The 22,193-nt window shown below is 39.2% G+C and overlaps 1 protein-coding gene across 1 annotated transcript in view; it reads right to left on the bottom strand.

The window, feature by feature from the left end:
* sfmbt2 (Scm like with four mbt domains 2) overlaps positions 1-22,193 on the bottom strand; it is a 61,091-nt gene that overhangs the window by 33,115 nt on the left and 5,783 nt on the right. Inside the window, exons 2-4 of the mRNA XM_042220137.1 lie at positions 20,830-21,011; positions 17,188-17,282; positions 9,588-9,828 (exon numbers count right to left, since the gene is read on the bottom strand). Coding sequence (XP_042076071.1) covers positions 9,588-9,828; positions 17,188-17,282; positions 20,830-20,920 — 427 coding nt within the window. The 5' untranslated portion in view covers positions 20,921-21,011. The remainder of the gene's footprint in view (positions 1-9,587; positions 9,829-17,187; positions 17,283-20,829; positions 21,012-22,193) is intronic.

Here is a 22,193-nt window from a genome sequence, read left to right on the forward strand (position 1 = left end):
CAATGACAAACATAAACACACACACAGTGGCTGAATGCACTCCTCTGTTGATCTCAGGTGGTGCAGAAATAGATAAACTATTTTTACAGATCCTACTGAGATTAGTCATGAAGCCATTTAAAGCTCAGCCGGAGCTGCAGAAGCTGAAAGGTGCAAACTTCACCCTCCTTCGCCCTTAGTCCTCTCTCACCTCCCCCCTTCCACACCCAGCTTGCAGTTTCATTATACTCTAACGCTTTGTATACAAATAATTATTTATTTTTGCTTGCTTTCCATCCCAAAGGCAGCAGACACAGAGAGGTGAAAGCCCGAGTTTCACACAACAATAAGTGCATAATTAACCTTGTGGGAGGAGATCCTCAAAACACACCCCTCCTCCTCCCTCATGCCACTACATATCTCAGCACCAACCCCCTCCTACCCTCTCTCTTTCTCTCCCTTAGAGGCCTAGCTGGCTGAAATCTCCAAGCAACTATCTAGCTTTAAAAAAAAAAAAGAAGAAGCAAAAACAAATATGAATATGAAATGTGATATTTGCATCCGCTCATCTCTGTAAACAAACCAGCCTCTGTGCACAGGGCTCATTTAAAAGCTTTACTTTGGCTAATCAATGTTATATTTAAGGAAGAGAGACGGTTTCTGCATTTTCAGCTGCAATCGCAGCAGTGCAACAGATTCTAATCAGAGTTAATGGGAGCAAATTACACGCGATTCCCCCCTCCTGTCCTATCCACTCATTATGCACTGGCATGGAGATGTGCAGCCCTCAAAGCACACGACAATTCAACTTCCAGTGTAACCGACGGGCTCTCCAAACAGGCCATAATGACCACAGCGAACGGGCACACGTGAAGTGGCACGCAGCGTAATTTGAGTGTTTATCGAGAGACGTATTGCTGTCGTGCTTAGCCGGCCAGTTTCAGGCGCCATATTGTTAACATTTTTATTGACCTATTCATGGCAGTGGAGGGGATATTAAAGCAATTTGTGTAAATATGATTACCTTAGCGGTAAGCAGTAAGAGCCCCACAGGAGCCGGACACATACAGTAAAGATATGTCCGTGCACGCGCGTGTGTTTGTAACTGTGTACTTCAGTTTTGCTGTAAACTGCTTTTAACACTGTGCTCTAATTCATGAAAAACCACCTAGTCTCAGAGTCCTTATGGAAATGCAGTCTAATCATGCAGAAAGCAAATAAACACAAATTAGCTTTTCTATAATCTATCAGAGAAACACACACAGAAACACACACGCGCAACTGTTGTAAGCTTATGCAAATACGGAGGTTACAGCAGGGAGCCGTGGTGAAGTATCTATCTGACTTCAGCCACCTTGTTTTACAGGAATTTTACTCCTGCTGGATTTCAGTATAAGGTTGGAGTTTGTCAGACATCACAAGATTAGTCATTTATTTTGAGATGTTTTACTGGTGCATTTTATAAATTCTTTCCAGTCGTACGACATCAAATGATAGCACTTTTTTTCCCCTGCCAAGCCCAGCCTGTTAAAAATCACTCCCTCCACATCCGTTTCAATGTGGGGGAAAAACAAAACAAAAAACAAACACTGTTTCGTATTTTATTATCATTTCTATAACTGTAGGATAACCTGCAGAACTTCAAGCTGTTTTGAGTATTTGTGATTTAATGCACAGAATTTGTATTTGTTGCTTTTTGTCTGCTCCTCCTGCACTTTTCCTCCCTTCTGCTTCGCTTTTCATTTTCCTTTTTGATTGTTTAAAGGGAAAGCTTACATCAAATCACATCCGTATCTAGTGCACTTTGTACAGCTCTTCTAATCTCGTTTTTACCTAGCTGGATAAAAGAGTTAGTGGAAAGAAAAGCTCAGTAACTGTTTTCCTTGTGAATCTGTTCTTTAAAGTCAAAAAATAAATAAACAAAAATAAAAAACATTCAGTTGTAAAATGTAAATTTTTAGGTGTTGAGCTCACAGTGAAGGAAAACAACCAATTGTAAACCATCATCTTCAACTTTCAGAAACTGAAATGTACTATTTGTTACCATTTTGTAAGGTTGTATAGACAAACTGATGATTCAAAAACTTAAAAAGGATCTGTTTTGTTAATCGATACAATAAACTATTTTGGGATCTTTAATGAAAGCAAAGTATTTTTGAGTGGTAGCAAAGCAAAGCAAACCCAATCAGTCAGCTGTCCTTTGCATTTTTCTCCCCACAATGCAATTGTAAGCCTGAATGCAGCCTCTTACAACACGACAATACAACTGACACAAAGACACACACACACAGCAAGGAAAACAGGTCTATCTCAGAGCGTCATCTCCAGCCGGCTCAGGCAGGAAGCAGTGTGGTGAATTCAATATGCAAATGATCTCCATCAGGATTTGTTCAGCGAGCAGCTACCTTCCCACATAACTAAACTTGTTATGTACAAGGCTTTTTATGTGAATGGATAAATGTATACTCACATAACACATGCGGACACACGAACATGCACATGCACTCACACAGAATTACATACATGCACATGAGACAATGAGTTCACAGGAGCAGCTCGACTGCCTGAACAGGCCTCGTTTTCTCACTCTGACCCCAAAGCTTCAAAAAGAGTGAAACTTTCACATGTGTCTATTGTGGTCTCAATTATACTCTCACTGTCTTCATGCACTAATTTGTCGGCTCACCTGCAGACGTGACAGAAAACAAGTTCTACATTTACCTGTCAAAACTTTGCTTCTGCTTGTCTTGCAAACTAGCATGAGCCTTTTAATTGGAGCAAAATTTCCAAATGAAATGTGTTTGTTTGTAATTTAGCACGACGCAGCTAATTATAAGCTGATTTTCCAACAGCGGGAGCGGAAATAGGACATTACAGGCGAAGTGGAAAGAAACAGTTCACCCCTCTTACACTGTCTTTGAGATGACTTTTTTATTTCTAGAAATAAGCAAATTATGGGAGAGAAGTGCTCGCAGTTCTTTCAAAAAAAAAAAAAAAGAAGAAGAAAAGAAGATGCTGATTAAAATAGGCCCTGATTTTAGGAGCACATTAGTTAGCAAAGCAGCATTTCAAGTGAAGGACTGTGTATGTGTGCAAGTTTCATGACTGAATAAGCAAGTTTGACAAGGGATTAAGGTGTGTTTGGTCGATGTGGTTTGTCCAAGCAAATCAAATATGTAAATGAACTGGTATTCAGGTTTTTCACAACCTGGAAACAAACTAAGGTGAAACGGTTTTCTGAGGGAGTCCTGAATTGTAGAAGTGAGCCTCATGTGGGAAATTTTACAAACGACTGTGCTCCTGCTTAATGTAGGCCAGCAGCACCAGTCAGGCAATCAGGAGGAGTCATTGTGAAACTCTGAAGAGAGCAGAGCAGAAAAAGGAAAATCACAGCCACATTTTAAATCTCATCTTAAAGCTTTTTACGTAAAAGCCTTTCCCTGCGCTTGAACTGTTCTCTGTAATAATGAAACCTTCAAAATGTGCAAATTTAACAGTCTCCTGAGATGCTGCGTTTCCTGGAGCTATCACTGGTTCAGAGATCTGAAGTAAAATTCCTGCTTCCGTAAGGACTGCTTCACCCAAACTATGCCACATATCTGCCTGTGTCATACTATTCAGACATAACACAAGATCTGTGTTATAAAGGTTAATTGATAACATAAATGAGCCTTTACACACTCTTCATTCTAAATACAAGCATTATCCACATTTTATTTCTAGTTTTATTTATTTAAATGGACAAACTAACCCTTTAAGGCAGTGGGTTTCCAAATGAGGTCTGTAACACATAGCCAAGGGCAAATAAACCAAATAATCTGCAAATGTGCTGTGATATTAAAAGAGTCCATAACATACATATCTACCAGTGCCTGCAAACAAATTATTGTGTGCTTTACTCCCACCCACTTTATCTGTGTGCAAACAGAAGCTCTTATATGACTGTGACACATCATGTCACATGCGTATATAAGCTGAAAAGGTATAAAATACGTGCAGTTCCAGTGGCATCTACAAGTACACATAGTATGTAAGCATATGCTTAACCTGTGTCAGGATTATGAGGTGATTCCTGGAAAACCTGAAAAAAATCCCCCCTGTATTTAAAGGGCAGCACTAAGCCACTACAGTGTTACTTAAGAAGAGCGTGCAAAACCATGAAAAGCTTCCAAACTACTATTACAGATCCTGCAGAGAGACCGTTCTGCTCCATGCTTCAATATGCACAGTTTTAAGAAGAATCATGAGTCTGAGTGCACGCTGAGCATTTGTTTGTCTTTTCAGAATGACATGAACACAAGCTTGCCGTTTCTAAATATAAAACCTGCAGATAACCTGAGAGGTTAATGCACAAGAAATGCATTACTCATTACTTAAACCACAGCCTGCAGCCTATCTGCATCGAAGAGCAAACACATTTAAAAAAAAAACACACTTTGAAAACTGTAAAGAATAAAAATATTGCTTAAATTTTTTCAAAGAGCAGTCCTCCACTGAGCCCTAATTAATGTATGTGGCATAATAAGCCAACTGACTTCAAACTATCTGAACTATGACAGCAAACCAAAGTGAGCACCTTGCATCAGTGCAAGCAGTTTAGAAAATGGATAATACACACAACAAAATGCAATTCACAAGCAAGAGAGCAAAGATTAAAAGAAGATCAAAAGCCAAAAGTTACACCAAGGATAAATGATAAAAACAACTTGCTTATCAATTTGAAACAGAGCCATGCTAGACTCAACAATACAACACAGCATGACTCGACAGTTAAAAACAAAACAAAAAATACCCTAAAATTAAAAAAAGCTACACTTCACTGAGCAACCTAAGAGCTTTTTTCTCTCGAGGTCTACTGTCTTTATTTTAAAAACTAGTGTTCCTGGGTCAATATACACACACACGGCTTGATCCTTTTAGCAGCCAACCTGTAACATGTACAAATAAAGACCTGATGCATAAAAAGCACTTGATATATAAGACTTGACATATATTTTATAACAACTTCCAACCAAATCACAAGCAGAGAAAAAGGCTTCATCCTCACAGCTTTACTCTCGCCCACGCACTTGCATCCATAAAAAGAAAAAAGTAAACACTGAGAAAACAAAGAAAAAGGTGGGGAAGCAGTACTACACCACGCCTAAATCCAAGTTCTGAAATTATCCAGTGCATCTGATTATGTTTTTTTATGTTTTACTTCCAAGGCTATATGCTGTATATGCATCCTATCTGGAAAGTCTCAACATGCAACGAGAGCAACTAAAGATACCTTTTAAACTGCATTGTGTTCTTTTTTGATCAAACTTGCTCATCATAAGAAAAAAAAAAAACACATAACATCAACACTTCAAACTATTGCCTCAAAAAGTTCCCATAGAACTGGTGACACGCATTGATCATATCTGGCAGACACAGCAGTCCTTTAACCTCTGATCTCTCTTCAAACATGCACTAGTGACCTTCTTCTAAATCATTGTTTGTTTGTAGCTCGCTGGTGGAGACGGCCACTTTATCAAAGCATCACACTTCTCACTGAGCAGCTTCGTTTCTGCACTAGTTATCATAAGAGCACAGGCACAAACAGCAGTGTGTGTGTGTGCGTGCGTGTGTGTGTGTGACTGCTATCACTCTGCTAAGACACTCTCACTCAACATTCAGCTAGAAAGGAGTCACATGCAAGAAGAGGCAAGACATGACAACAGGGCTGTGAGGTCACGCCCTGTACAGAGGTGAAAAGAGGAAGAGGAGGAGGAAGGGGGGGGGGGCACACTGTACATGCAGCTCTGAGGCCTAAGCCTGACCCAGTGTTGATTTCATGTTAGCCACTAGTGAGCCAGGCAGGTGAGTTAGTCAGAGGCTCTGTTAGAGCTGCTTACCTTTTCTTAGGTAAATGTTATCTGAGAAATAAAAACAAACAAAAAAGGAAACAAATAAAACAGGTAACTGTAACACAGGTGAAAGCAGTCAAAAATACACACTTGGCTCTCATACTCCAGCTTACTAAGAATACATACACTTACTCACACACACGCACACACACACGCACACACACAAAATGTGCATACTATGATGCAAATCCTTGAAAGCGACAAAGAACTCGTAGGGGTCACACATTGACACTATGTTGCAGAAGATTCTTTGGGGAATATAACACTGACTCCATTACATGATATACGCCTCAGTTTGCATCATTTAACATGCAGTGGTGTCAGCCATCCATCATTATTAGAATATATACACACACACACACACACACACACACACATAATTATACATGTATAAGCTTTCTGACAGGCAGACAGAGAGCTAGTTAATATCAGTGGTTAGTTATATTATAATTGGAACCGACTTTTTAGTGCAAAACACATTTTTTTATTAACACCTGCAAATACTTTCATCAATTTATGATAAATTGATGAAAGTATGATGGATAGAAATTGTGAAATTATTTTAAACCCACAGAATTTAAAAGGTAACCCTGCTCAGTTATAGATGTTTGCATGGCTCTCTTTCTTTCTTTCTTTCTTTGCTGATACTGACCTCACTTTTTTTGTGTCTCTTATGCATTTAAGGTCTGCCTCCAGCAAGGTGCTGGCTTTTGGGATGTGCATGTATCTCCCTCCGGAAATCTGTGCCACACGTGGTTATTCATAATAACCTGCCTGTGTATAGGAAGGATGTCCACAGCTAGCAGACTACACCATCAAACATTGCTGCCATTAGCTGAAATACCAGCTGGTTAAACAGGTTCATCTTCTTTTCATCTTATTAATGCACTACTCCATTGATTAAGAAAATGAGCAGTTGAATTCTGGCTTTGTGTGACATATAATTACATGACCGAAGAATTGTGCAACTGCTAATTGTTAGCCACACCAAGCAAACTAATCTGATATTTTGTGTGTGTGACATGTGGCGCAAAGTTGGACACACTTCAGCGACATCTAAGAGGCGCGCACATTACTTGTATGAGCAGGATCTAATCTGAAATATGACACTGTGCTCAGTTTCGATTGTTTACCTACTTTTAGACTAGTCTGTTGCTCTAATCTTTTCATCCTGCTTTACGCATTATCTATTTATTTATTTATTTATGTATTCTGGAAGGAGGTCAGGGTGGATGGTTGGGAACACACAGATCAGACAATCTGATTTAGAGACCAGAGTTTGACATGGTTCCTTAAGCAAATGACACAATGATTATGAATTTAGCCAAAAAGTATTTAAAAACACAATATTTTTTCCTTTTGCCCAATGAATGCTGTAACAACAACAAAAAACAACAACCTGAAAGTAAAAAATGTTGCAAAACTGTTCAGTAAAACCATTTCTTTGACTTGTTCCTGCAGCTAATGCAAATATAAGTCGTGATTTTAAAACAATCATAAAATGGCACAACCATGGATCACAATTCCTTCAAATCATTTGCAATTCAAAAAAAAGGAAGCAAAAACTGTAAATTTACAACACGCACGCTTCACATCAGATTGAATTCTTAAGACTGAAAAGTTTTAACCGAACGACAGAAAAGTTTTTCCAAATCTTCTGATATTTTGCTTAATTTATTTTTCATTAAAAAATTCATAATCTTTTATGTAAACTTTGGGGGAAAAAAAATGATATTTATATGTCAGGTTGGATTTTGGGAACTTGTGATGGCTGTTTTGTTTTGTTTTTAAACATTGCTGTCAAATACCTGGGGAAACCACGTCACTGATTGATAGCGGAACAATCAGTACTTGCAGATGCTTTCACCTACGTCATTTTGCAACTTGAACCACACAAAACGCAGATTTGATCTGTTTTCTTTTTGAATGATTATCCCCTGAGATGCGAATGTGAATCATCACCTTGTGGAAACAGATATTGTATAATCACTTTCCACAAGAACAGTTTCTGACTGAAAAGGACACATGGAGTCGATGTGAGGGCAAGGACACTAGAGTCAAGTGAAAATCCAGGTCATCTCCACAACGACTGCGGCGCATCTATCCATCAGGAGGGAAAGTGTCGAGGAAAAATAAATGGTCTGAACAAGCCTGGGAGGATGAGTCATCTATCTGAGGGGGAGCTGAATGTGGAAAAATATCTCAGCTGTGAAAGCTTTGACAAAGTTGTGGTGAAAGGGACAAGATTTCCTAAGAAGTTAAGGATGTATTGTTTGGGTAAGGCTGAATGGAAGTGCAAAAGTGGAGACTAAAAAAAAAAGCTCCTTTTGTACAACAGGTATCCTGCCTTCGTTTAACACCTGGCTGAGGTGAATGGGATGGATGTGATGGGTGTGATGCTTCGGTTGGATAAATGGCAGTTGAGCAGCCATTACAAAAAAAAATAAAAAGTTCTTTCAGGAGACCTGACTTTCCACTCAGTTTACTTAAAGCATTCTTTGAAAAGTAAATATGGGAGGTGTTCATGTTAACCTGTGTGTGTGGGTGCATTAACGTCACAACTACAACTGTCAATTGTCGCACCAAATATAGCATCCTCTTCTCAGGACAGAAAGAAAACAAACTCACTGCACTGAAGCAAAAGGTAATAATTTGAATAAAACTATTATTTTAAAAGAGCAAATTAGTTTACATTAACGTTGTATATGGTATATACAGATTTGACAACCAACATGTGGTTAACCCTTGTTTATAGTAATTATGTGTCTATTTTTACAAGCACTGCTCAGATTATTGTAAACTAAAGAAATCCTGAAGAGAGGAAAAGCAAATGAGCTGCAGTTAATAAGCCACAGTACTTTTTGCTCGCCATTGTGTGTTACCCTGCAACACGGGCTATGTGGCACTGCCTGTTAGAGACAAGTGTATGAGCAGGTTTTCTTTGCTGGCATTTCAGTGATAGAAAGTTGTAGGCGCTCAGAGATTCCCAGATAACACAGAGGGACATCGTTTCAACGGTTGGAAAAGATGACACGTTCTGGAGAAAACTTTGAACCAAATTTCCATTTCCACTCCTATACCAGCGCTGATTTTGACACCTTTTGATCAGAAGAAGGTTTTTTGATCAGTTTCCATGAGCAATGACCAAAGCATCAACATTAATTTGTGGCTTATCTGCTCCTAGCTCACATCGCTCTGTCACTAATAGTTTCCCCCCAAAGTACCGGCTAGACAAACTGACTTCACAAGATAAAACTGCCTTTCTACTAGCTGCTGTTAGCTGACACTAGCCTACCTCTTCAAATACTCAATCCAGATCAGTTTTATTCCTTATGCAGAGTTTGCTTTGGAGGGGAGGGTGCACAACGCACTGGATTTTTAATGGGAATGTGTTTTCAGTTTTTTAAAGGTGAAACACTACACATTTTTTAGACTACATTTGAGTTAGTTTTCAAAAGCTAGTTTTGAATTAGAAATGAACTGATTTTTATTCTAACAAAACAGCATAATCTGTAATGGTACCAGAGATGTAAGTATTATCAGCTGATTTTCTAACAGAAGTGAGTAAAACTTGTGTAAATTTCATAAATGCTGCGTATTTCAGTAACCTTTGACCAGGATTTTGTTTATCTTCACAGTGGTTCAAGAGGACCCTTTATGATACAGAGATCTAAATGTGTGCGTGGTGCACGGGTGCATCAAAGTAATCCTTCCTACCTTCAGGGGGCATGAGGGTCTTGTTGTTTTGTGCACACCAGCCAACTGGGTGCAGCTCAGCTGTCATGACATCACACCAGAAGTCAGCCTTGCGGTCCTCGCCGTAGCCACTGAAGCGCAGGAGCAGCAGCTGGCCACATGTAGTGATGATGGTGGCCACCCAATAAGTGTCTGGGTTGCTCTTATTGGCCACTTCGAGCTTCATGCCAGGCTGGAAGCTGCTCTGAAGGCTGATCTCCACCTATAGAGGAAAACAAAAGGACTTTCAAGTTATAATCTTTTTTTTTTGCTTGTTTTTTTTAAGACGTTTGTCTTACTGTTTTTCCTTAAAAATTGAAGTTAACACTGACATTTGGGAGACCAACAGGGCATGAACACAATCAGAGGATCAGAAGTCAATTTCCATTTATAAACTCTGGTTGTACATATAAACTGTGTCTGACAGCTGAAATATTACAGGTCAACCATGAACCACACTTCAGTGTGCAGGTTTGTGGCCCCTTTGGATACTTTGGCTTTAAAATAAGGGTGATAAGCATGAAGTTTGTTTACATCCTGCTTGACCCCCCTGATCTTTACACTGTAGGTTGGTACTACATCCATAATAAACTATAAAAAAAAGAATAAAAAGGAATAAACTAGGTAAATTTGACAAATGAACAAACAAAAAAAAGAGGAACAGTCTTTTTTTGTGGAACTAAAGTAGTCACAGTAGGGGTGTATGACATAACCAAAATAATATTAATAACACTGTGTGGGGGATGAGTTCTGGCGCTGCTTCAAAACTCAGTATTCACAGTAGCAAAACGAGCGTTAAAGGGAACTCCACTCATTTTACACACAAAGGTCAGCTTATGCGAAGTGCTTCACAGCCTGTGAAAACAGTTGCTTAGTGTCTTTCCTTGCTTTGCAGGAGGCCAAAGAAAACAACCCTTGAGAATTTCATTAGGACCGTCATGGCTCAAGCTTCAGACTAGACAAACTAATGAAAGAAAAGTGTTACAAACAGAAAGCATGAAGATTCAAAGACAAGAGCATGCAGGAAGTTGTAGTGCAGGAATATTCGTTATGTGCAATCTGGTGTTTCTGGAATTGAACCTACATCAGATATTAAAGGTCAGGATATTTCCACCCATGCATTTTTTTTAAAGATGCCATTTCCAGGCACTTTCTGTCTTGTAACTGGAATTTTTTTCAGTTTGTTGGCGGAGATGTCCTCATGCAAAATGATGATGGGAATTTTCTGACATTTGACTAAATAACCAACAATAACAGTGTGAGACTCCAGACTCCATATATCAGTGAGCTACTAAAACCATACATGACATTTAGATCTCTGGAGTCTACTGATCAATGCTGTACCTATATCCAGGCTAAAGACTAAAACAAAGACAAAAGGTGACTGGGCGTTTCTGTTGGACGCAAGATCTGTGGACACTGTTAATATCTTTAAAAAGAAACTTAGGACCCTTCTGTTCAGACTTCTATTTAGTTTTATAAATGTATACTATTTCAATTGTTGGATCTTATTCTGTATTGTTATTTTTTGAGAGCACTATATAAATAAACCTTACTTACTCCTGGGTTCATGTGAAAATGTGACATTTTCTAGTCAATTCCACCCCATTTCACCCTATTTCACTTTGATATGTATTTGTTAAATTATGAACTGAATTTTTTGATCCACATCCAGATCTGGATTGACTCTAAAAGTTAATTATTTACGTTTAACTGAGCCTCACCTCTGGAAAACATTTAGAGCAAATCTATTCATGGCACTTTGAGTACTCCTGCTAACAAACCAATCACATCACCTCCTTAAAGGAAGTAATTGAACAACAGTGTGATATCTAATCTCACATGTATTTTATCAATAGTGTATCACCTGATATTACATATTTACTGACAGGATCAAGTGCTGAGAGTGCCTAAGAACTGCTTTACAGTGCTACTAACAGCATGTAAGACGGGTGTAGGTGAGATTTTAATATTCACCAAACCAAATTACTTTCAGAAAAAGACTAAAACAATCCCTCAGGTTAAACAAAAGCCTCTCAGTTTGTCCTTGTGCAGAAAAAGCGATAAATCTGTATATAAAAGCAGCACAGAATAATGCATTTCCACCATAGCCACAAGCTGCTGTACAATTCTAGAGAACATTACAAGCCCAGCAGGATGTTCACATTCAACACTAGAAAAAAAGAAAAAACACCACACACACACACACACACACACACACAGACACACACACACACACACACACACACACACACACTCAGAAGTGAATGGAAAAGCCAACATCTTAGAAATAAACACAATACAAATGGCCCCGTGACTTCCTTCTACAACAATGCAAACGTGCTGTATCACTCTGGCTGGCTTATGTAAGAGCTACGGGCAGCCTCAGCAGCAAACACTGACTGTGTGTGTGTGTGTGTGTGTGTGTGTGTGTGTGTGTGTGTTACTGTTTGAGGGTGTGTGTGTGTGTGTGTGTGTGTGTGTGTGTGTGTGTGTGTGTGTGTGTGCAGGGATGTGTGTGCACAAGCCCAAGAGAAATCACTGTTTCAATTTGTCCAGGCAGAGAGAGAAATGAGGGCTGCACTTTACTGAATCACATTTTTCTGGGGAATTCATGGTCTGTTTCCCAGTGACTCAATCCACTTACCAACAGGGCAATTTAGGCTCCCAAGAAACCCCATCCCCTCAAATCACCACAGACAGTTTGTCCAACATTGAGGCGCACTTGTAAAACTCACATATTTTAATCTTGGTTTTATTACACTCAACACTCAGTGACGTAAGAAAGTGAGACACTGACACACATATTTTACACCTCTGAAGCCCGTCCTCCCGGCAGCTGAGCGCTGTGAGTCTCATAAGAGCAGACAGCTGCTCCGCTGGACAAACACATGGTCATCTGAGGTGGATAAAGACTTCGCATCCAGGATCAGCTCTATTCGCCCATCTGGCCCTCTCCTGTGATGTAATGTATTAATGGAGGCAAAGCTGAGTAACTATTACTTATAGGGTGTCTTTTCTGGAGGACTGCTAGTAAAAAAAAAATCAAATAAATTAAATAAATTAAAGTAAATTTAGATAGATAGATAGATAGATAGATAGATAGATAGATAGATAGATAGATAGATAGATAGATAGATAGATAGATAGATAGACAGATAGACAGATAGATAGACAGATAGATAGATAGACAGATAGACAGATAGACATGTAAAACCACATGCGTTTTTTGTTCGTTATATGATTATTATTAACCCTGTAATTAATCAGTAGTGAAATTTAAGTCTGAAACTAACCCTCTGTTTAAGAAGAAAAACAAAGACTCCTTGATAAAATTATTAGTGTTACATTGTTGGATGCTGATCTAAAGTAACTAGGAAAGCTGTTAGAGCCAGCTATTGTAACTAGGATATGGGGTGTGGAGAGTGGGGGTGGTTTGTTACAATTTAATGTTGTCCTCTATTCATGTAGTGCCATCTGCAATAACACTAATCTCTAATTTGGGCAGCAGCACAGGCAGAGCAGTGGATCTGCGTGTGTGCTGCACACAGGAGAAGGGAACCCGGGGGACTTTGTTCCCACTTACTGCATGATGAGAAAGTAAACTATGTACATACAGACACCAGCAGTAGAGCACTAATATGGGCTCAAAATGTGGTCATAAATATTTTGTACTTGTAAATCGGTTTTGTACTTGTAAATCAGGATTTGTATGTGTAAAAAAAATTTGTGTGTGCGTAAAAAAGATTTGTATGTGTAAAAAAAAATTTGTGTGTGCGTAAAAAAAGATTTGTATGTGTAAAAAAAAATTGTGTGTGCGTAAAAAAAGATTTGTGTGTGGACTTAGCCAAAAAAAACCCTGCAAGTTACAAGTACGAATTTTGACCCTATTTTTCTTCCTTTCATCTGATTGGATTGTTATATTTATGATTGACATGACATTCACCAATCAGAGAACAGATGGGTTTGGCTGTCGGAGGGGCACTTTTTTGAACTGCAGGTCCTTGAAGGGAATAAATGCCCTTTTACATGCCAACCCAGCGTTTTCCTTCATCACCACGAAGGAAAACAGTCTGTGGTCGTCCAAGTTTGGTGATTTTTGTGTCACAGGTCTACGTGTTTAATATAGGGACTTCCACAGCCTTTTCAACAGCGCTGCGGACCGCGGGGTAGGGGCGGGCAGTGTTTTGGAAATGACAGTCTTCATTACAAAGCTTTCTTCGTTATGAATTAGCATAGATGTTTTTATTGAACATTTGAAGAACCAGCAAAAAAAAAAAAAACTCTTGTAGAGGACATAAAGTCAGAGATAGAAAAGACAAGGAGCAGGTGCATCTAGTACAGGTAGAGCTGCTGCAAAAACCCACAGAGCCCAGCAGCCAGCGCAACAAGTTCTGGATCCTTTGCTTTTAGTTAGCAGTTAGCATTAGCAGCACATCCTGCGTCCGATGTGAAAGAACTTTTATGCTGCGCACTGTGACTCACAGCCATGGTCCTGGGTCAGCCCTGACTTTGTGTTAAACTAATCCTAAAGTAATAATGATATTTCTAACCACTGATATACCACAACTTTACCTTTTCAACAGCTACTGAAAGTTAGGGGACCTAGCTGCTACCCTTCAAGGACCTGCAGTTCAAAAAAGCGCCCCTCCGACAGCCAAACCCATCTGTTCTCTGATTGGATTGTTATATTTGTGATTGACATGACATTGACCAATCAGATGAAAGGAAGAAAAATAGGGTCAAAATTCATACTTGTAACTTGCAAGGTTTTTTTGGCTAAGTCCACACACAAATCTTTTTTACACATACAAATCTTTTTTACGCACATACAAATCTTTTTTACGCACACACAAATTTTTTTTTTACACACACAAATCTTTTTTACACACACACAAATTTTTTTTACACATACAAAACCGATTTACAAGTACAAAATATTTATGACCACATTTTGAGCCCATACACTAACTTACAACTGAGATACAGTACTGTGCAAAAATCCTGAGCCACCCCCACCTTTATATTTTGCTTTCAATCAGCCAGACTTTTATTTGGACCTTTGCTACTTTTTCACAGATATTCAGTACAGTCCTTGTACCTGACCACTTTTGGAGAAATGCGTTTTTTGTTTGTTAAATCGCTGAGCACAGACCTGTGAATTATTGAAGCGTAAAAAACAAAACCTAACTCTAAGAATGAACCAGTGGACCCATCTACACACAGGAAACTTATTTTAAATGATATCTTAAGGCACTTTGTTACTATAGCCTGTCACAAAAACACAAATTGTTTCAGTTTCTTTAACTAAATCCCAAAAAGCCAAATATGATACAGTCTGACAAGAATAAAGTAGTAATTATCCACCACCAAGGTGCATCCTAAAGAGGAATACATTAAAAACCTGGCATATATTCCATATGGTGTGTCCTTAAAACAAATTTGAGGAAACTGGACAAGTGGTGAACTAGTTGGTGACCCCTGAGCAACTTCCTTAGGGGTAGCTCACAGAATTAAATACTAAAATGCCATAAAAGACACCAAGCCAAACGGTTTAAATGTAAATTAAATAACATTAAACACAGTTTTCGGTTTCAGCGGCTTGAACATTCAGCTGGCCCACAAAGACAAACCACTTCCCTACTAGTCTTTCTTCTGTGGTTTCTGTGAGCAGACAGAAACAATTTCCACCTTCTAATAAACATATTTAAGCTACTTCAGCTGGAAGGAGAGCTGTGAGATGGACACTAAACATCAGCGACAGCAGGTGAATTCGACATGTTAAGCAGGCAACATAGTCGGCGATGGTCGACTCAAGGCCCGGTTTACCCCTCAGCTGGCCCTGACCAGGACAGCCCGAACCAACTTCAGCCTAGCAAATCAGAGCAAAGCAGAGCACAGTTGGCCTATAGACTCACTACCAAGAAAAGTACCTTTCTCTTTCACCTCTTAGCTCTCCAAAAATCTGTGGTCTGAGTAGCATCAGTAGTGATTATATAGATTTCACTTTTAAATAAGCTCTAGGCTGTGGTACATTGTTTTGATATCTGATAATGCAGCTTTCTAGAGAACTAAAACTGTAACCCAGTTCTAGTTCACACAAAGATAATGATCTGGGCATAGTGCAGTGCAGTCATATCTAGCATGCTCAGTATTTTGCCACTTTGCCACACAGCCTCTGGTGCGAGTTTTGCACAAAAAGTGCTGATTTTTAACATGCAGATGTTTTAGTGCCTACTCGAAACTGTTTTATTGTCTTCTGGCTAGCTGAGTAACTTGCTGCACCAACTGAGAGTTTACCCCATAAAATATAACACAGTGAAACCTGAGTCACTGAGCTTGAGCTTTATACTTTCAAGTTTCATGTTCTGATATTACTTTAACAACAGAATAACCTTGTTAATGTCACGCTGAAGATTTCACACAGACTGCACATGTCTATCTGAGTGTTTTGCTGCAAGTAGGAACGACTGGTCTGCCATACGTCATGCGTCTCAAAAAGATGACATGTCTGGACACCACACAAAACACAGGATTTGTGAGCAAACGCCATGCAAATACATAATCAATATACATATAAATTCCATGTTTGGAAATACTCTTTTATTTATTTATTCATTTATAAGTGCTACATGGCTCTGAAAGCTTATCCAAAAGTAGAGCATAAACAAGGTCGATAGTAAAAAAAAAAAAAAAGGTGCTCTGTTTAGGATAAAATCATGCAATAAATTTATTCTTGCAGCAGTTCAGCAAGCATAATAGACCAAATTGACTCCAAGTCTTCATCAGGATCTGACAAATACAAATTGTAAATTCCACAAAAAGGCCGAAAGCAACAATGAATTAAATCCTACTAAGACGCTATTGTGTGTGGCTCTGAAGTCTCATACTGTATATCCTAATCCTGCAATACAGAGCTCCACTTTTGTCCAAAAACTATCACAAAAACACAACAAAAAGCAACACTGTTGCACTGGTGGCACTGACTGGTATTCATTATGACAAACACAAACAGTGCTGTTTGTTTTGACTAAAAATCATGCTGTCTTGATTTGCCCAACAGAAAACAGTCCTCAAAAAATTCACTCGGCCAGAAATGTGGTAGTCCAAGACTATCAAGAAAGACATATGAAGGAGAAAAATGCTACACTGGTGATACTTAGATAATGTCCTAATATCATTATAATGACTGCTTTCATTTGCCACACCTACTTCAGGGCAAGAAAACAGGAAAGACTGGGTATGATGATAACATTCAAATATAGTCTCAGGAAAAGTGAATGAACAGCTGGTCCTTATTATGTTATTTATTTGCATCTATTGTCATGTTTTCTTTGGTACCTAATTAGGTACCTAAAATGGTATTTTAAAAAAAAGAAAAAGAAATGCCAAAGGTCGCCCAACAACGCATGCATCACAAGGAAACAAAGACACTGAATCCTCTGTTGAGGCTTGAACACAGCACTGCCCTGTTTTGGTTCTCTCCCATGTGTTGTTAAAGGATCTCTGCATATGGCACTTATCTATGAGGCTGTATTTAAAGGATTAACATGTCAGGTGAAGTTTGTAGACAGCCACTCACATGCTTGAAGTTGGTGTGAGGGGCAGCGTCGGCCCCATTCTCCTCCAGGTACTCCTCCCAGTTAAACTCCACCTCTTCCTCCATCGAATCTGCATCTAAATGAACAAAAGTCAACTGTACATTAGCCAACAATAAGACAGATACTTAAAACAACAATTTAGCTCCCAGCTGATTTTTGTTTTTACTGTTACTTATTGCCTCATTCGTGCCCAGGAAACAAGGAAATATACCTAATAAGAACGGAGGCTTTCAGCTCTTCATCACACTCCTTTGAATATTTAGACAGTTTAAAATTGTTGTTACACAACAAGAACATCAGGCACTGCCACTGGAAAATGTCATCTTATTTATTAACAGGCCTAAGCAGCTGTTGGCCCATATCTCAGTGCATCCCTAATGCAGGTAGCAATTAAACACAGAGCTGTAATTTCTTGTAAATGTAGCTAATTTTGCCTAAGCACAAAATCCACAGTAAACTATCTGGAGGCAGTTTGCGTGCACAGCGTGCTGCAGGTTGTCTTACATAATGTCATTAATGTTTCTCCTGAAGGTGATTGAAGCTGATGCAGTCGAGGCATGCGTCAGGGTTTTTTTCCCATCAGTATGTTTCTGTGTGAGTGAAGTATGTGAAGGCTGTGTGTGTGTGTCTGTGTGTGTGTTTCAGTGTGTGCTGGAGACTCCTCAGAGTGAAAACTGAGGGACTGAACCTGTTCTGTGTAATGAGAGGAGATGGTAGCGAGCTGCTATTTTGATGGAGTTTGTTTCTAATAGACTGAAGTGTCTGCTCTCATTTTTCCCATGAATGGACATACGTGGCTTCCTCCCCTTAGTGGTCATTTTTCACTTTGTATATTATTAAATTAGTACATGTTTTTTCTTGTTTCTGATCATCAGCCAAAATTCAGACAATTTCATATTACATAGAGACTGCCTGACAATGCATAATAAACTGCTTGGAACATGTTGCCATGGAGCTCCCTCCACATATGTTCTAGATTCACACTGCATAGTAAATTCATTCTGTACATATGAGATCTGTCATAATCCACCACAGTGGTTTCCAAGCTGTGTCCTGTGGCCCAACAGAGCACCTCGAGGTTAGTCCAGGTGTACCTTGGGTATTTGTGTCAACTTAACATTATTAGTGCAAATTTAAATTCGTGATATCAGTTTAAAGAGTCTGACAATAAGATGGGTGAGGTAAGAGAGATAACTTTCCTGTGTGCAACACACAACTGCTAACTGAAATGGTTATGCTATTAAAAGTGCCTGCATCTGAAAATACAATCAAAAGAGGAACTGACAACACTTCAGATGACAAACAGGCTATTTTCTGCAGATATGAACACATGTGCGCCTTGTACTGTGTTTTTTGGGACACCTTACACAAGAAACACAAAAATAAGCAATTTAACACCAACATTAAGTTACACGATATGTCAGTGCATGTCGCCTCAGCTTCTCTTACAGGGAGTGCAGAATTATTAGGCAAATGAGTATTTTGTCCACATCATCCTCTTCATGCATGTTGTCTTACTCCAAGCTGTATAGGCTTGAAAGCCTACTACCAATTAATCATATTAGGTGATGTGTAATGAGAAGGGGTGTGGTCTAATGACATCAACACCCTATATCAGGTGTGCATAATTATTAGGCAACTTCCTTTCCTTTGGCAAAATGGGTCAAAAGAAGGACTTGACAGGCTCAGAAAAGTCAAAAATAGTGAGATATCTTGCAGAGGGATGCAGCAGTCTCAAAATTGCAAAGCTTCTGAAGCGTGATCATCGAACAATCAAGCGTTTCATTCAAAATAGTCAACAGGGTCGCAAGAAGCGTGTGGAAAAACCAAGGCGCAAAATAACTGCCCATGAACTGAGAAAAGTCAAGCGTGCAGCTGCCACTTGCCACCAGTTTGGCCATATTTCAGAGCTGCAACATCACTGGAGTGCCCAAAAGCACAAGGTGTGCAATACTCAGAGACATGGCCAAGGTAAGAAAGGCTGAAAGACGACCACCACTGAACAAGACACACAAGCTGAAACGTCAAGACTGGGCCAAGAAATATCTCAAGACTGGTTTTTCTAAGGTTTTATGGACTGATGAAATGAGAGTGAGTCTTGATGGGCCAGATGGATGGGCCCGTGGCTGGATTGGTAAAGGGCAGAGAGCTCCAGTCCGACTCAGACGCCAGCAAGGTGGAGGTGGAGTACTGGTTTGGGCTGGTATCATCAAAGATGAGCTTGTGGGGCCTTTTCGGGTTGAGGATGGAGTCAAGCTCAACTCCCAGTCCTACTGCCAGTTTCTGGAAGACACCTTCTTCAAGCAGTGGTACAGGAAGAAGTCTGCATCCTTCAAGAAAAACATGATTTTCATGCAGGACAATGCTCCATCACACGCGTCCAAGTACTCCACAGCGTGGCTGGCAAGAAAGGGTATAAAAGAAGAAAAACTAATGACATGGCCACCTTGTTCACCTGATCTGAACCCCATTGAGAACCTGTGGTCCATCATCAAATGTGAGATTTACAAGGAGGGAAAACAGTACACCTCTCTGAACAGTGTCTGGGAGGCTGTGGTTGCTGCTGCACGCAATGTTGATGGTGAACAGATCAAAACACTGACAGAATCCATGGATGGCAGGCTTTTGAGTGTCCTTGCAAAGAAAGGTGGCTATATTGGTCGCTGATTTGTTTTTGTTTTGTTTTTGAATGTCAGAAATGTATATTTGTGAATGTGGAGATGTTATATTGGTTTCACTGGTAAAAATAAATAATTGAAATGGGTATATATTTGTTTTTTGTTAAGTTGCCTAATAATTATGCACAGTAATAGTCACCTGCACACACAGATATCCCCCTAAAATAGCTCAAACTAAAAACAAACTAAAAACTACTTCCAAAAACATTCAGCTTTGATATTAATGAGTTTTTTGGGTTCATTGAGAACATGGTTGTTGTTCAATAATAAAATTATTCCTCAAAAATACAACTTGCCTAATAATTCTGCACCCCCTGTAGTTAAATGATAAATCAAAGTCATTTTACAACTTATACTCCACTGGTTCAGTTTCAGGTATAAGAAGTGTTAAAAATGTCCCATCATGAACAAAAACTTAAATTTGCACCTTCGCTCAGGATTGCAAACACATCAAACTGGCATTTAGCTCACATTTTATGTTTTCTTTAGAAAGAGAAAGTAGCACAACAACTGCAAGTCCAGAATGTGCCTCGAATACAGGCCAGTAACGTATCCTGACATGTTCATGTGCAATGACAAAACAGCCTGTAAAGTGGGCTTCCACGTAACGGTATGGGCATAGGTGTTACATAACAGCCATCTTTGAATACACAGGAAAAAATACATGCTTCTCGTGACTAATCCATGAGGACAGGAGAATTCAGTTCAAGCAATAAACAGCCAGGGACATACCCTTACTGCTGACCTAAAGGAGAAATCTACAGAGAGAATTAGAGCATGTCTTTGTGACACAAGTGGCATTCTCTGTTTCCCATCTTGTTAGTGAGATTCCTCAGACGCATTTTCATCTGTGTCAACCGCACCAATCTGTTGATCTGATGAGGGCTGCAACATGAAACCACCCTGGCCACATTATGGTTAAAAAAAAGCAGTGCAGGGTCTTACCTGTGTTCACCTCTTCTTCTTTCCCATTGGTGGGATAGTGTGGCTTCACTGTAGTGAGGGCCAGTGGCTGCTCCTGAGTGTGAGACTGCATGCTGCCCGTTTGACTTCCTGTTGAGCATTAACCTTTAAACCTGAGATCTTTCAATTCTTCTTCACAGCATCTCTCGCCTTCCTTGACAGCCCTGCACCAGAAAATATAAATTCAATCAAAGCTCTAATTTAATCAGATAATGTTCAATCTGCCCTCTGTCCAGAATAGTCCAAGATCCTTCCAGGAAACAGATGATTTTACTGCTCTTCACTTACAATAACACGAACAAATCGACACAGTTCACAAAACCTTGAGGTTTGCACACATAAACAGCCAGTATTTGATGAGAATTTCCTTGGAAATTGTGCACACTGTATTTCCATTTTCTTGAGAATAAACAAAAGAAGAAGTGGGTGGTTACCACAACCAGCAACAGCCAGTTTGTCTTAATGTGCTAAAAAGAAAAGAATGCCACCTTCAGAAACTTAACACAAGTCAGCTGATATTTTCAAAACAGTAAAAAGCACAGCAGTTTTCTGCATCATTAAAATCATCCTCTCCCTCCTCTGCCTGTGTGCTTTTCCAATATCTTGCATGCTGTGTTCATTTTCATACCACAGCAAAACTGCATCAGATAACCAGTCAGAGTCAAACAAAGTAGAAAAACTGGAATAACATGACTAAGCAAACAAGTCTGCAAATAAGTGTGACCAGAAAATATGCATCCAGGCACCTGAGGCAAGAGAATAATACAGAAGAGCAGAATCATGTCACTGTAACTAAATATGGAAGACTAAAGAGGAAATACTGTCTGACCGTAAATATGTATTTCTGGCACATACTGAAGGAAGCGTAACTGTGTAACGCTAACAACCATAAACACGTTTCTTTTGATCCTTTATATCATTAGCTAAGCTAATGTGTTAACTGAATATTGTTGGAGAGAACTGTAATAAAAAAATAATAAAAAAGAAAACAGGTAACCATGTCCTGATATTAAGTTTTAACCTTTTCCTTGTGGCTTTCTGTTATTATACAGAAATACCTGCAACTTACTCTACTTCTTTTGTCTTTCTGGTTTGTAATCCTGCTAATAACCTTCAACCTAATGCAAATCCTAACAGGTAAAACATGCTTCCAGGTGTTGATTAGCAAACCAGCTTCACCCTCCGGATCAAAGGTTAGTTTCTTCCCCTCCTCACAAAACTACAAAACTCAACTGTAATTGTGACTGGATTGTTTGTTTTTACCTTTCCCAACCCGTTTTATGTGGTATTGTTTTTCTTTTTAATTCGGTTTCTCTGTATTTAGCTAATCAGTTCAACTATTTCAC

The sequence above is a fragment of the Haplochromis burtoni genome, unplaced genomic scaffold (assembly GCF_018398535.1).
Source record: "Haplochromis burtoni strain Fernald_Lab_line unplaced genomic scaffold, NCSU_Asbu1 Contig_44, whole genome shotgun sequence".
NCBI lineage: Eukaryota > Metazoa > Chordata > Actinopteri > Cichliformes > Cichlidae > Haplochromis > Haplochromis burtoni.